The 17,319-nt window shown below is 42.5% G+C and overlaps 1 protein-coding gene across 1 annotated transcript in view; it reads left to right on the forward strand.

The window, feature by feature from the left end:
• LOC117535449 (plexin-B2-like) overlaps window positions 1-16,948 on the forward strand; it is a gene marked incomplete at both ends in the record, with an annotated part of 41,369 nt that extends 24,421 nt beyond the window's left edge. Inside the window, 17 exon segments of the mRNA XM_034199904.1 lie at window positions 15-163; window positions 1,623-1,764; window positions 3,342-3,478; window positions 3,618-3,800; window positions 4,253-4,364; window positions 7,974-8,183; window positions 8,763-8,846; window positions 9,326-9,421; window positions 9,517-9,653; window positions 9,736-9,836; window positions 11,462-11,691; window positions 12,097-12,278; window positions 14,652-14,718; window positions 15,128-15,274; window positions 16,207-16,284; window positions 16,358-16,436; window positions 16,848-16,948. Of these exon segments, the coding sequence (XP_034055795.1) occupies window positions 15-163; window positions 1,623-1,764; window positions 3,342-3,478; window positions 3,618-3,800; window positions 4,253-4,364; window positions 7,974-8,183; window positions 8,763-8,846; window positions 9,326-9,421; window positions 9,517-9,653; window positions 9,736-9,836; window positions 11,462-11,691; window positions 12,097-12,278; window positions 14,652-14,718; window positions 15,128-15,274; window positions 16,207-16,284; window positions 16,358-16,436; window positions 16,848-16,948 (2,235 nt within the window).
• Window positions 16,949-17,319: the final 371 nt, after the last annotated feature.

The raw sequence follows: 17,319 nt of genomic DNA on the forward strand, positions 1-17,319 counted from the left end.
CTCTTTCCCCGCAGATCTTCCCTCGGTTCGGGCCTCTGAACGGACGGATCTCAGTGACCATCAGAGGCTCCAACATGGGGGTCAAGAGCGACGACGTGAGGAAGATCACGGTGGCCGGAGTGGACTGTTTGCATCAGAAGGAAAGATACTCCGTCTCCACCAGGTAACAGCTGACACACAACAACATGCACACCTCATGCGCCAAATTCAGTCTGTAAATCTAAAAATCATGATAGGTTTCCAAGACTACTTTGCACACAAGATGGAGGAATTCACTTTCAAGAAAAACCCTTAAAAGATTATTAATTTAAGTTTGAGAAACCGGCTCGAGATACACTTTTTGTTATATTCCATGGAATGCTCTAAACATCCCGATAGCAATTAATATCTTAGACAAAAAATCCATTAAAAAATGTCATCTGTGGAAGCCGTAGCGCTGTAAAAAGCACGACCAATCATCTGAGCCGGCCCGGCTAAAGTAACTGGATGGCCTACCTGCCTGTCAGCCTTCCATAGATGAGAGCAACACCTACGACACTTCCGGGCAAAAATTACGGCCCCGCCCACTTTTGGGGGAAAACAACGCTGTCATTTGAATGCCGGTCAATACAAATTCTGAAGTTTTTGCCAATCCGATCACATTTTTTTGAAAACCGTGGATTTTTGGATCTTCAAAGAGCTCGATTACGATGGCCAGTCAGGCAAACAATTATATTCGATCATTGGTAATCGACAATCGGTCTTGATATATGGTTAAATTAAAATCAGTAGGCAAGGCTGTAATTTCTCCAGCTGTTACTCTCATGAGCGAGGCAGAACATAATAGTTTTATCATGCCAAAAAGCTGCTGTGTCGTTTATTGCACCTCAAACATTAAAAATAATCCAGAGTTCAGTGTTTCTGAACTTCCTCTAAGAAGAAAGGACAGTAAAGAAGAGCTCTGTGGCTTCAGGCTCGATCGCCATTCAAATGACAGCGTTGTTTCCCCCAAAAGTGGGCGGGGCCGTAAAGTCACGTAGATGTTACTCTCATCTATGAAAATCGATAGCCTACTGCTATATTTAACCATATATCGAGCCCGATCGTCGATTTCTAATGGCTTAATGCAATTGTTTGCCTGTCTGGCCATTGGAATCGGGCTCTTTGAAGATCCAAAAGTCTCCGGTTTTCTTTCATTTCTGATCGGATTGGCAAAAACTTCAGAATTTGTATTGACCGCTGTTCAACTGACAGCGTTGTTTTCCCCCAAAAGTGGGCGGAGCCGTAATTTTTGGCCGGAAGTGACGCATTTGTTACTCTCATCTATCTGGGCACAAACTTATCTCGTGCCCTCATTGGTCATGTGCGCGTTCGTGTGTGTTGGAGGAGGGGCTCTGTAAGGAAGTGGCAGATTTGTTCCGGCTGTGTATTTTCAAATTCTAGCGCACTCGAGCTGGTTTCTCCAAAATGACCTACCCCACCTTTAAGATGATGATATTCATAACTATGTTTCACGATATGAAGGTAAAGCTCTTAGATGCTACTGTTGATGAAACACTACAGGGACTACAGATGTAATTCAACTAATAGCTAAATCTGTCATGAGTTATTTCTATACTTTAACTTGAGTCTTGTGTCCACAGTGTGGTGTGTGAGATCGGCCCTGCGAGGCGAGCGCCGCCCTCTGACCTCCCGTTTGAACCCTCGCTCAGCGGGGCAGTGGAAGTGGAAGTAGAGGGAGAGGGAGGGAGGACTGGGACGTCAAAGGTTTTCTTCACATATCGGGTACGTTTGAACACTGCACTAAAAACACTTGTACTTCTATTGGCTAGCGCTCCAACACATTGTACGTCAGGGGACGGGACATCTCTAAGCGGTTAATTAACCACAACAGAGCCGGCCAGATAACCAATCAGAGCAGACTGGGCTCTGGTTTCAGACAGAGGGTGAAAAGAGGTGCTGCAGCACAGACAGTATGAGAACAATAAAGAGCTTTTTGAACATTAAAGCATGGAGACAGTAGAGACACTACATACTGATATACACCTGAACATCAGCAGGAGAGGACTCTTTAAAGTAGAGACACTACATACTGATATACAGCTGAACATCAGCAGGAGAGGACTCTTTAAAGTAGAGACACTACATACTGATATACACCTGAACATCAGCAGGAGAGGACTCTTTAAAGTAGAGACACTACATACTGATATACACCTGAACATCAGAAGGAGAGAACTCTTTAAAGTAGAGACACTACATACTGATATACAGCTGAACATCAGCAGGAGAGGACTCTTTAAAGTAGAGACACTACATACTGATATACACCTGAACATCAGCAGGAGAGGACTCTTTAAAGTAGAGACACTACATACTGATATACACCTGAACATCAGCAGGAGAGGACTCTTTAAAGTAGAGACACTTCATACTGATATATATATACACCTGGATATAACAAGGTATTGGACTATCAACATGATAAATATAGCTTCAAAATATAAATAAGAGGCCTACTTTTCTTCTGTTTTATACATTGATCCATAAGATTGAATATTGTTTTCTGCTTTTTACCAAAATCTGAAAGTATCTGCTTGTTTTGTGTCTCGGATGTATTCCCTCCTGTGCCTCTGTGTTATTTGTGTTATTCGTCTTGTTTGCAGAGCTGCAGTTCGTCTCTCTTTGGTTATGTATTCTCGCGTCTGCCAGAACAAATCTGAAACACCAACAAACCAAAATCTGCTCGACACAGAAAACGCTGTCGTCTCTTTGCATTCATATTCACGCCGCACAAATAACTCCTCTCTCCGCTGCTGTCTCTTAATTCTCCCGACATTTTTTCCGAAGCCGTTTTTTTATCCTCAGAGGAATTCATATCCGCTGTGGTTTTGTTTGCCGCTGAACAAACAGGAAGCTGAGCGGCTTTAATTAATATTCCTTAAGCACAGAAGCTGATAAAAGTCCTGTTTGTTTTTAAGTTACACTTTGGGAGTTATTTTGCTTTCAATATCTGCTTTAGTTTGGATCAAAGCGTTCCTACCGGCAGCCGTTAATGTTTAATTCTCATTTTATTTTCCCTTTGTTTCTCCGTCACTGACATTATGTGTGACGGGTCTTTGATTTTAGTTAAATTATTCTCATGCCGAAGCTGTACTGGTGGTGGGGGGGGGGGGGGGGGGGGGGGGAGGCTCTGAACAATAACACAGATTGTATTAAAAACTAATTAATAATCAAAGTTAAGAAAATAAATTAAAAGTCCTCTTGAAGTAGAAAAGTATTGGCTTCAAAGTTCATTGAAAGACATTGAGATGCTAAAAAAGACATTTAAAAGCTCATAATGTATCTCCCTCTTCCTCCAGGACCCCATACCCTCCTCTGTGCTCCCAGGGAAGGGTCCAGCTGCCGGGGGGACGTTGATCACCATCACGGGGACACACCTGGACACCGCCACGAAAGACGATGTCTCTGTTTCTGTCGGAGGAGTTCCCTGTGAAGTGTAAGCAGCTCATTTGTAAACCTTTACACAGAGGTGGGAAGTCGTGGAGTGCAAATACTTTGTTACTACTTTTACAATTCTCTAGTAACCTTCTTAAATACTTTTGGGATAGTTAAACGCTTTTATTTCTCCCTTTCAGGCTAAAGTTCGGCTCTGAGATCTCGTGTAAAACGGGGAAATATCGGGGGCAGAAAGTTCCCTCGGAGAAGTTAGCGGTGGCGGTGAAATACGGGACAAACACGACGAAGGAAATTCCGTCCGCTTACCAGTACTCGGAAAACCCCAAGATCACAGATTTTAACCCCAAGAGCAGCTTCCTATGGTGAGTGTGTGCTTAAGACGTTGGTACGGTGGGGTTTTATTGAATAAAGGTGATGGTTTATTATTAGAGCTGTGGTGGGATAAAAGATATGGAAAATATAAAGCCAAGTGAGGGGGACAATGTTCAATGAAAAAAATACTTTAAAAATAAATAATACAATGTATTTGCTGAGATGAGATGAGGCTGCTCCAACCATTTGACCAACACTATTTAAATACTTTGTAATCGTTATTATTATTATTTTTCTCTGTGTGTGTGTGTGTGTGTGTGTGTGTGTGTGTGTGTGTGTGTGTGTGTGTGTGTGTGTGTGTGTGTGTGTGTGTGTGTGTGTGTTGTGTGTGTGTGTGTGTGTGTGTGTGTGTGTGTGTGTGTGTGTGTGTGTGTGTGTGTGTGTGTGTGTGTGTGTGTGTGTGTGTGTGTGTGTGTGTGTGTGTGTGTGTGTGTGTGTGTAGCGGTGGTCGGAGGATTGTGGTGTTGGGAAGCGGTTTCGATCTGATCCAGAGAGCCACCATGGAAGTCCTGTCCGCTAACGACGAGTTCTCACAGAACACCACACCTGTACAGGTGTGTGTCAATTACATAAGTATTAAAGCATGGAGACATGGCCCAGTAGAGACACTACATACTGATATACACCTGAACATCAGCAGGAGAGGACTCTTTAAAGTAGAGACACTACATGATATACACCTGAACATCAGCAGGAGAGGACTCTTTAAAGTAGAGACACTACATACTGATATACACCTGAACATCAGCAGGAGAGGACTCTTTAAAGTAGAGACACTACATACTGATATACACCTGAACATCAGCAGGAGAGGACTCTTTAAAGTAGAGACACTACATACTGATATACACCTGAACATCAGCAGGAGAGGACTCTTTAAAGTAGAGACACTACATACTGATATACACCTGAACATCAGCAGGAGAGGACTTTTTAAAGTAGAGACACTACATACTGATATACACCTGAACATCAGCAGGAGAGGACTCTTTAAAGTAGAGACACTACATACTGATATACACCTGAACATCAGCAGGAGAGGACTCTTAAAGTAGAGACACTACATACTGATATACACCTGAACATCAGCAGGAGAGGACTTTTTAAAGTAGAGACACTACATACTGATATACACCTGAACATCAGCAGGAGAGGACTCTTTAAAGTAGAGACACTACATACTGATATACACCTGAACATCAGCAGGAGAGGACTCTTTAAAGTAGAGACACTACATACTGATATACACCTGAACATCAGCAGGAGAGGACTCTTTAAAGTAGAGACACTACATACTGATATACACCTGAACATCAGCAGGAGAGGACTCTTTAAAGTAGAGACACTACATACTGATATACACCTGAACATCAGCAGGAGAGGACTCTTTAAAGTAGAGACACTACATACTGATATACACCTGAACATCAGCAGGAGAGGACTCTTTAAAGTAGAGACACTACATACTGATATACACCTGAACATCAGCAGGAGAGGACTCTTTAAAGTAGAGACACTACATACTGATATACACCTGAACATCAGCAGGAGAGGACTCTTTAAAGTAGAGACAACTACATACTGATATACACCTGAACATCAGCAGGAGAGGACTCTTTAAAGTAGAGACACTACATACTGATATACACCTGAACATCAGCAGGAGAGGACTCTTTAAAGTAGAGACACTACATACTGATATACACCTGAACATCAGCAGGAGAGGACTCTTTAAAGTAGAGACACTACATACTGATATACACCTGAACATCAGCAGGAGAGGACTCTTTAAAGTAGAGACACTACATACTGATATACACCTGAACATCAGCAGGAGAGGGACTCTTTAAAGTAGAGACACTACATACTGATATACACCTGAACAATCAGCAGGAGAGGACTTTTTAAAGTAGAGACACTACATACTGATATACACCTGAACATCAGCAGGAGAGGACTCTTTAAAGTAGAGACACTACATACTGATATACACCTGAACATCAGCAGGAGAGGACTCTTTAAAGTAGAGACACTACATACTGATATACACCTGAACATCAGCAGGAGAGGACTCTTTAAAGTAGAGACACTACATACTGATATACACCTGAACATCAGCAGGAGAGGACTCTTTAAAGTAGAGACACTACATACTGATATACACCTGAACATCAGCAGGAGAGGACTCTTTAAAGTAGAGACACTACATACTGATATACACCTGAACATCAGCAGGAGAGGACTCTTTAAAGTAGAGACACTACATACTGATATACACCTGAACATCAGCAGGAGAGGACTCTTTAAAGTAGAGACACTACATACTGATATACACCTGAACATCAGCAGGAGAGGACTCTTTAAAGTAGAGACACTACATACTGATATACACCTGAACATCAGCAGGAGAGGACTCTGTAAAGTAGAAGAAACTACATACTGATATACACCTGAACATCAGCAGGAGAGGACTCTTTAAAGTAGAGACACTACATACTGATATACACCTGAACATCAGCAGGAGAGGACTCTTTAAAGTAGAGACACTACATACTGATATACACCTGAACATCAGCAGGATAGGACTCTTTAAAGTAGAGACACTACATACTGATATACACCTGAACATCAGCAGGAGAGGACTCTTTAAAGTAGAGACACTACATACTGATATACACCTGAACATCAGCAGGAGAGGACTCTTTAAAGTAGAGACACTACATACTGATATACACCTGAACATCAGCAGGAGAGGACTCTTTAAAGTAGAGACACTACATACTGATATACACCTGAACATCAGCAGAAGAGGACTCTTTAAAGTAGGGACACTACATACTGATATACACCTGAACATCAGCAGGAGAGGACTCTTTAAAGTAGAGACACTACATACTGATATACACCTGAACATCAGCAGGAGAGACTCTTTAAAGTAGAGACACTACATACTGATATACACCTGAACATCAGCAGGAGAGTACTCTTTAAAGTAGAGACACTACATACTGATATACACCTAAACATCAGCAGGAGAGGACTCTTTAAAGTAGAGACACTACATACTGATATACACCTGAACATCAGCAGGAGAGGACTCTTTAAAGTAGAGACACTACATACTGATATACACCTGAACATCAGCAGGAGAGGACTCTTTAAAGTAGAGACACTACATACTGATATACACCTGAACATCAGCAGGAGAGTACTCTTTAAAGTAGAGACACTACATACTGATATACACCTGAACATCAGCAGGAGAGGACTCTTTAAAGTAGAGACATTACATACTGATATACACCTGAACATCAGCAGGAGAGGACTCTTTAAAGTAGAGACATTACATACTGATATACACCTGAACATCAGCAGGAGAGAACTCTTTAAAGTAGAGACACTACATACTGATATACACCTGAACATCAGCAGGAGAGGACTCTTTAAAGTAGAGACATTACATACTGATATACACCTGAACATCAGCAGGAGAGAACTCTTTAAAGTAGAGACACTACATACTGATATACACCTGAACATCAGCAGGAGAGTACTCTTTAAAGTAGAGACACTACATACTGATATACACCTGAACATCAGCAGGAGAGGACTCTTTAAAGTAGAGACATTACATACTGATATACACCTGAACATCAGCAGGAGAGGACTCTTTAAAGTAGAGACATTACATACTGATATACACCTGAACATCAGCAGGAGAGGACTCTTTAAAGTAGAGACACTACATACTGATATACACCTGAACATCAGCAGGAGAGGACTCTTTAAAGTAGAGACACTACTGATATACACCTGAACATCAGCAGGAGAGGACTCTTTAAAGTAGAGACACCACATACTGATATACACCTGAACATCAGCAGGAGAGGACTCTTTAAAGTAGAGACACCACATACTGACATGCACCTGAACATCAGCAGGAGAGGACTCTTTAAAGTAGAGACACCACATACTGATATGCACCTGAACATCAGCAGGAGAGGACTCTTTAAAGTAGAGACACCACATACTGATATGCACCTGAACATCAGCAGGAGAGGACTCTTTAAAGTAGAGACACTACATACTGATATACACCTGAACATCAGTAGAATAATTGAATTAAAATGTCGTCTCACAGCTGGATGTTTCCTTCTGTGCAGTTTGTTCAGGAGCATGTGAGTAAGAACGACACGATGCTTCAGTTTCTCTCTCCGGCGGTGAACTGCTGCGTCGACAGCACGGCGTTGAGATCTGTCCTCTGGTTGGACGACGAGAAGGAAGAGCTGAAAGGCTTCGACTACCATCCTGACCCCTCCTTCGACCTGCTGCTGAAGAACGTAATCACCGAGACCAGCGTCATCATCGTCCACGTGAGCTTTTATTCAGAAAAGACATCAATGTGCTGTTTGTCTCATGGATGGGTTACTGACCACAAAGAGACATTATTTATCTTCATATTCTGTTGACTTTTTGCACTACTTTTTATTTTGTATTTTTGTATTTTATTATATATGTTGCATTGTTGGAGGAGCTCAGGTCAGAAGAATTTCATTGCCATAGCTTATGACAATAAAACAATAAAATAAAACCTTTGAATCTTTGAATATTGAAAAAGCTATACCACAAAGGGACGAAACGTACTAGAAAAGACAACATTTAACTTCAAAAAGCACCAAATACGACTGAAAAGAGACACAAAAACAACCACAAATGAGCAAAAGACACTCAAAGTCACTCAAAGTCACCATATAGAGACAAAACAATAACCAGATACATTATCAAACAGTGATAGAGACACAAAATGACTCATAACAAAAAAAAGGACACAAATAATTACAAAGATGCACAAAATGACTACAAACAACAACAAAAGGGGGGAAACCGACCAAAAATAACTACATTGTGCATATTATGTTGTCTTCACTCTACTCTTCTTCGTGTGTTTTCAGGGTCGAGGTTTCTCTAAAGCCATGACGGCCAAAGAGGCGCAGGCCTTCGTTGGAGTCTCCTCCTGTCCCGTCAACATCCTGCAGGTGCATATACCTATAGTGTGTGTGTGTGTGTGTGTGTGTGTGTGTGTGTGTGTGTGTGTGTGTGTGTGTGTGTGTGTGTGTGTGTGTGTGTGTGTGTGTGTGTGTGTGTTGTGTGTGTGTGTGTGTGTGTGTGTGTGTGTGTGTGTGTGTGTGTGTGTGTGTGTGTGTGTGTGTGTGTGTGTGTGTGTGTGTGTGTGTGTTCGAAAGGCACCTGTAAGATTGTTTACACCCACCTGGATCCATATGTGTCTCTTTATACATATTGACGTGATAATTTTTTACTTTAGGATTGTCTATATTGTAAATGTGTTATCCTTTAATGTGTGTGTGTGTGTGTGTGTGTGTGTGTGTGTGTGTGTGTGTGTGTGTGTGTGTGTGTGTGTGTGTGTGTGTGTGTGTGTGTGTGTGTGTGTGTGTGTGTGTGTGTGTGTGTGTGTGTGTGTGTGTGTGTGTGTGTGTGTGTGTGTGTGTGTGTGTAGGATGATAAGTTGATCTTGGAGGCTCCTTCCTCTCAGCCCACATCTGGATCTAAACGTCAGCGCAGAGACACGACCAACGACCTGCTGGACCTCGTGGTAAACACAAACTTCCCTTCATGTGTTGAGTTCCTTCGGATTTTTTATTTTTTGTAACTTAATATTTGTATAACTAGCATTCTGTCTCTCTTTAGGTGAAGTTCGGTCACGGGGAGTGGAAGGTGGGCTCCGTTTACTACGCTCAGAGTAAAGACATCCCTCTGGAGATCATCATCCCCTCAGTGATCATCCCCATGCTCTTCTTCATCGCCATCTCCGTCTACTGCTACAGGTCAGAGATAAACATCAATTAGACGTGTGTAGGGGTGTGTGTAGGGGTGTGTAATATATCTCATTGTGTGTGTGTGTGACAGGAGGAAGAGCCAGCAGGCGGAGCGGGAATACGAGAAGGTGAAACACCAGCTGGAGAATCTGGAGGAGAGCGTCCGGGACCGCTGCAAGAAGGAGTTCACAGGTACTCAAATATACACAAATATTACAACCTGAGACGAGCTTTAGGTGCTTCTCCCCTCAGGCTGTGAAACATTCTGCTCAAAAGATGCATTGAAGACATGAAATTAAGTTTTATTTATCTGTCATTTTAAATGTGTTTTCATTTTTAAATGTTAGATAAGATAATTCTTTATTCATCCTGAAGGAAATTGTTGTGCCAGAGAAACAAAATACAATTAACACAGCAGCACAAAGAACAATTAAACATCCACAGACAACATGAAACACAGATGGTCACACAATCAATGCAATCATTATTAGCAGTATTTAGTAGTGCAGAAAATAAAACGTAGTGGCAGTTACGTAATTGCACGTTATCATAGCATTATTAATAATACTAATAATATAATATTGCACATAGTTATATATATAGCAGCGAGTGTATTGTAATGATGCTAATTATATTGATATGTATTATAGTGTGAAAAACCTGAATTATCTTTTAAAGTATTTGTTTTTTAAGTTTAAATATGATTTAACCTATACATATATACAACTTATATCTTGGTAACTTTATTCATTGTAATGCTCTTTTCTAAAGCTAAAGCTAAAAATACACCGGAGACTGCTTTGGATATTGTAACTACGCAAGGAACAAAACTCAAAGTGGTTACCTGTTACAAATACCTGGGTATCTGGTTTGATGATTGTCTCACTTTTAAACTTCATGGAAATAACCTGCTTAAAAAGCTGAGGGTTAGGCTAGGTTTCTTTTACAGAAATAAGTCCTGTTTCTCGCTTGAGGCCAGGAAAAGGCTCTGAGACCTTTTGACCTGTGCTGGACTATGGTGATTTGTTATATATGAATGCACCTGCCAATTACCTGAGCAAGTTAGATGCTGCGTATCACAGTGCACTGAGATGTTTGACGAATTGCAAAGCACTTACGCATCACTGTACCCTGTATACCAAGGCAGTTATGCCATCACTTACTGTACGGAGGCTCAGTCACTGGTACTTTTTCATTTACAAAGCCATGTTGGATAAACTACCATCTTATATCTGCTCCCTGATCTCTCTGCGAATTGAAAGTACTTATTGCCTGAGATCGCATGCTGTGGTTTTATTAAATGTGCCAAGTGCTAGGACTGTCTTAGGGAAGAAAGCTTTTAGATGTGCAGCTCCACTAACATGGAACAGTCTGCAAAAAGAATGGAGAATTACCAAGCTAGTACCACTACATGTTTTTAAAGCTCGGTTGGATGCTACACAATCAGATGCTGTTGGTACCTGTACTTGTGGTTAAATATGTAAATTGTAATCCCTGTACATTTTGCTGAATGATGTCCTTTTGTTGTTCTGTTGTTTATGTCTTCTTGTGGAACCTACTGCTGCAGCTCTCCCTTGAAAAAGAGATCATTGATCTCAATGGGATTTTACCTGATAAATAAAGGTTTTGAATTGAATTGAACATTTTACAGCAAAAAACGGTGAATGTTTTAAATTTGAAGAATTTCTTAACAGAATAATAAAAAATAATTTATAATATTAATAAATAAACAATAATAATTTTATAAATTAGAATAACACAATATTAATAAAAATACAAATAAAAATGATTTTCTGTTTCCCCTCTGTTCCCGTCAGACCTGATGATAGAGATGGAGGACCACACCAGCGATCTGAGCGAGGCGCGGATCCCCTTCCTGGATTATAAAACGTACACCGACCGGAACTTCTTTCTGCCCACGAAGGACGGCTCGGACGACACCATGATCACCGGGAAAATACAAATCCCAGAAGCCCGAAAGGCCATCGTGGCTCAGGCTCTGAACCAGTTCTCCAACCTGCTGAACAGCAAACCCTTCCTCATCAACGTGAGAGAAACACGGCTAATCCATTTATTGTTCCCGTTGACATTTACTCTAGCACCTCCATGAGTTTAAATATTGTATATAAGCATCTTTGAGCACTAGGAAAAGCGCTGTAAAATGAAATGTATTATTATTATATATAATAAGGAGAATATGTCTAATTCTGTATCAGCTTTTATCTGATTTTTTCACTTTTACTGGTGGAAATCGGCTTTCTTAATTACAAATATGAACCCAAAGATAATAAAATAACGAAATTACAATTATTATTATATTTACTATCACTATATTTTCCCTTTAATGGATTATGAGCTGCATTCAGACTTCTTCCCAAGATCAATACGTCTCTTCGTGGCTCAAACACAGCCATGTCTTTAATATAAACCCCTCTGTATTTATGTCCCGTAGTTCATCCGTACGTTGGAGAGCCGTCCGGACTTTAACGCCCGTGCTCGCGGTTACTTCGCCTCTCTGCTGACGGTGGCGCTGCACGGGAAGCTGGAGTATTACACCGACATCATGAGGACGCTGCTGCTGGAGCTGATGGACGAACACGTGCAGAACAAAAACCCAAAACTCATGCTGCGCAGGTCAGGAAGCACGAGAACTCACGCTAGAAACATTCAGTTATTTACACAAGAGTACACACATCCGTTACTCCAGTAGAAGTACAGATACTCGTGTTTAAAAGTACTCTGGTGAAAGTAGAAGTACTGACTAAACTTCTTTACTCAAGTCAAAGTAAAGAGGCTTTGAAATGTACTGTCCTTAGACCCTCTGTCCTTAGACCCTCTGTCCTTAGACCCTCTGTCCTTAGACCCTCTGTCCTTAGACCCTCTGTCCTTAGACCCTCTGTGCTTAGACCCTCTGTCCTTAGACCCTCTGTCCTTAGACCCTCTGTGCTTAGACCCTCTGTCCTTAGACCCTCTGTCCTTAGACCCTCTGTCCTTAGACCCTCTGTCCTTAGACCCTCTGTCCTTTGGCCCTCTGTCCTTAGGCCCTCTGTCCTTAGACCCTCTGTCCTTAGACCCTCTGTCCTTTGACCCTCTGTCCTTAGACCCTCTGTCCTTTGACCCTCTGTCCTTAGACCCTCACATCGTACAAGGAAACACTTCCAGAGAAACCCACAGTTTAAAGGGAACATGGGAGAAACCTCAGGGAGAGCAACAGAGGAGGGATCCCTCTCCCAGGACGGACAGACGTGCAATAGATGCCGTGTGGAAATCCAAGAGATAATACATTTTACAGCAAATAGACCGAATGTTAGGAAATGCATGTGTCTGTAATAAGAAGATGAATCCACGAGGAATCCTCTCTATGGAGCACCTGTAGAAGGTCAGGATCCTCTCTAGCACCTGTAGAAGGTCAGGATCCTCTCTAGCACCTGTAGAAGGTCAGGATCCTCTCTAGCACCCGTAGAAGGTCAGGGTCCTCTCTAGCACCTGTAGAAGGTCAGGATCCTCTCTAGCACCTGTAGAAGGTCAGGATCCTCTTTAGGGTGCACCCGTAGAAGGTCAGGGTCCTCTCTATGGAGCACCTGTAGAAGGTCAGGATCCTCTCTAGCACCTGTAGAAGGTCAGGATCCTCTTTAGGGTGCACCCGTAGAAGGTCAGGGTCCTCTCTATGGAGCACCTGTAGAAGGTCAGGATCCTCTCTAGCACCTGTAGAAGGTCAGGATCCTCTCTAGGGTGCACCTGTAGAAGGTCAGGATCCTCTCTAGGGTGCACCTGTAGAAGGTCAGGATCCTCTCTAGCACCTGTAGAAGGTCAGGATCCTCTCTAGCACCTGTAGAAGGTCAGGATCCTCTCTAGGGTGCACCTGTAGAAGGTCAGGATGCTCTCTATGGAGCACCTGTAGAAGGTCAAGATCCTCTCTAGGGTGCACCTGTAGAAGGTCAGGATCCTCTCTAGGGTGCACCTGTAGAAGGTCAGGATGCTCTCTATGGAGCACCTGTAGAAGGTCAGGATCCTCTCTAGGGTGCACCTGTAGAAGGTCAGGATCCTCTCTAGGGTGCACCTGTAGAAGGTCAGGATCCTCTCTATGGTGCACCTGTAGAAGGTCAGGATCCTCTCTAGGGTGCACCTGTAGAAGGTCAGGATGCTCTCTATGGTGCACCTGTAGAAGGTCAGGATCCTCTCTAGGGTGCACCTGTAGAAGGTCAGGATCCTCTCTAGGGTGCACCTGTAGAAGGTCAGGATCCTCTCTAGGGTGCACCTGCAGAAGGTCAGGATGCTCTCTATCACCTGTAGAAGGTCAGGATCCTCTCTAGGGTGCACCTGTAGAAGGTCAGGATGCTCTCTATGGTGCACCTGCAGAAGGTCAGGGTCCTCTCTATCACCTGTAGAAGGTCAGGATCCTCTCTATGGTGCACCTGCAGAAGGTCAGGATCCTCTCTAGGGTGCACCTGCAGAAGGTCAGGGTCCTCTCTATCACCTGTAGAAGGTCAGGATCCTCTCTATGGTGCACCTGCAGAAGGTCAGGATCCTCTCTAGGGTGCACCTGTAGAAGGTCAGGGTCCTCTCTATGGTGCACCTGCAGAAGGTCAGGGTCCTCTCTATCACCTGTAGAAGGTCAGGGTCCTCTCTAGGGTGCACCTGTAGAAGTTGCAGAGTATCCTGGAGTCCATGTTGAACCTCCTCAGCCTGCGGAGGAAGAAGAGCCGCTGTCGAGCCGTTATGGTGGTGGTGGTGGTGTGAAGAGTCCTTGTCAGGTCCTCAGTGATGAGGAGCTTTGATAGATTTTTTAAATTACAAAATGTATAATAATTAAACATGTTTTCTCCAGATTGTTGAACTGTCCCTTTAAAATAGTGTGTGTGTGTGTGTGTGTGTGTGTGTGTGTGTGTGTGTGTGTGTGTGTGTGTGTGTGTGTGTGTGTGTGTGTGTGTGTGTGTGTGTGTGTGTGTGTGTGTGTGTGTGTGTGTGTGTGTGTGTGTGTGTGTGTGTGTGTGTGTGTGTGTGCAGGTCGGAGACGGTGGTGGAGAGGATGCTCTGTAATTGGATGTCCATCTGTATCTATCAGTTCCTCAGGGTAACGGATATATATATATTTGTATTTTCTTCCTCTCCGTTTCTTTTGACTGTTCTTCGATCTGTTTCTCTCTCTCCTTCCTCTCCAGTTATAATTGCCTCTTTCTTTGTTCCTTCTGTCTCTCTTTTCTGTGGAAATCAGTTGTGTTGCCCCTTGTGTTTTAGTTTGTTTGTGCTTTTGGGAACCACCAACAGCAGCAGCTCAGAGTTTCTGTAATGGAACATCCTCATACCAGAAAGTGTGTTTGTTATGTTGGGTTAAAAATCTGCAGCTCAATAAGTTTATTCCCTAAACCCTGAATAAGTCCTGCCAGTATCCAAACATATCTTTTTTATAATTATGTTTAATTGCAGTATAGATTACGTCTATTATATTTCATTTGTAATGTGTGATATGATCGTGTGACCAGGACACGGCAGGGGAGCCTCTCTACAAGCTGTTCAAGGCTCTGAAGCATCAGGTGGAGAAAGGGCCGGTGGACGCCAAGATGAAGAAAGCCAAATACACTCTGAACGACACGGGGCTGCTGGGAGACGACGTGGAGTACTCAGTACTGGTAAATACACATAATATACACCCAGTACACACATAGTACACACTCAGGACACATAGTATACACTCAGGACACACACAGTATACGCAATACACACAGTACACACAGTACACACACAGTATACACCCAGGACACATAGTATACACCCAGGACACATAGTATACACTCAGGACACACACAGTATACGCAATACACACAGTACACACACAGTACACACAGTATACACCCAGGACACATACAGTATACACCCATTACATACACAGTTCACACACAGTATACACACAGTACACACAGTATACACACAGGACACATAGTATACACCCAGGACACCCATTTTACACACAGTATGCACACAGTACACACCCAGGACACACACAGTATACACAATACACACAGTACACACACAGTACACACAGTTTACACCCAGTTCACACACAATACACACCCAATATACACTAAGTACACACAGTATACACCCTGTACACACAGTACACCCAGTATACACACAGTACACACAGTATACACCCAGGACACATAGTATACACCCAGGACACCCATTTTACACACAGTACACACACAGTACACACAATACACCCAGTATACACACAGTATACACACAGTACACATACTATTTTATCAATCACACATTATTAGTTGCAGGCAGCCCAGTTTGCTTATAGTAGCAGATGTGCTTTTTTAAGGGTTTCAAAGGTGTGTGTGTGTGTGTGTGTGTGTGTGTGTGTGTGTGTGTGTGTGTGTGTGTGTGTGTGTGTGTGTGTGTGTGTGTGTGTGTGTGTGTGTGTGTGTGTGTGTGTGTGTGTGTGTGTGTGTGTGTGTGTGTGTGTGTGTGTGTGTGTGTGTGTGTGTGTGTGTGTGTGTGTGTGTGTGTGTGTGTGTGTGTGTGTGTGTGTGTGTGTGTGTGTGTGTGTGTGTAGACTCTGCAGGTGTTGGTCCACGGGGAGGGTCCTGACGTGACTCCAGTGAAGGTGTTGAGCTGCGACTCCATCACACAGGTGAATGCACTTACTGGTAGGCGATATACGATAAACGTTTCGTGAGGTACATTTTAAACGTGTGGTCCTGCAGGTGAAGGAGAAGATCATCGACCAGGTGTACAGGAACCTGCCGTACTCTCAGAGACCAGAGGTGGAGAGTGTTGCTCTGGGTACGACACACACACACACACACACACACACACACACACACACACACAAGTAAAAATTATTATATTTCTAGAAATAAGATAAGTTGATGTTACAAATTAGGTGTGTGTCGCCTCCTGCTGGTTCATGGTGGAACTGCAGGGTTACTGTGAGACTTAGTGGAAGAAAGAAATAAGGAAATTATATTTAATTTAAGGACGAAATTAGATTTTCTTTCGTTTTTTTACCTATTTTAATGCATTTTTCTCTTTTCATCATTTCAAATTGTTAGTTTTTAGGGATCTTTGTTGTCTTTTCTTTGCCATGTAGTATACTTCAGTGCCTTTGACTTTTTTGTATCTATAAAAAACATTATTATAAAACACCATATTCTGAAAAACACTCATTAAATGTATTTCCTCACGTTTCCTCAGAGTGGCGTCCGGGCTCCACGGGTCAGATCCTGTCTGACCTCGACCTGACCTCTCAGAAGGAAGGACGCTGGAAGAGACTCAACACGCTCGCTCACTACAACGTGAGATACTTTGATATTTGTAATGTGGTGCAAAAACACAAAGGTTGTTGTTTGTCAGAATCAGAAACAGGTTTATCTCCAGGTCGGTTGACACGTACGAGGAATTTGACTTGATGTCGTGGTGCGTACATAAAAGTCAAACAAAAATTAAAAACACAGGTAGAGAATAGAGATGTCCCGATCCGATCACGTGATCGGAGCCGATTACGTGATTTTCAAAAGATCGGAATCGGGAGAAAAAAATTCGGGGATCTTGAATTTTTTATTTTTTTTAGCAAATATTTTTATGATTTTATTTAATGTTACAAAACAAAAATGACCATGTTCACGTCTTAACGTCATCCTGAGGCCTTAGTTTTGGTTTAAAATGA

Source organism: Gymnodraco acuticeps, unplaced genomic scaffold (genome assembly GCF_902827175.1).
Source record: "Gymnodraco acuticeps unplaced genomic scaffold, fGymAcu1.1, whole genome shotgun sequence".
NCBI lineage: Eukaryota > Metazoa > Chordata > Actinopteri > Perciformes > Bathydraconidae > Gymnodraco > Gymnodraco acuticeps.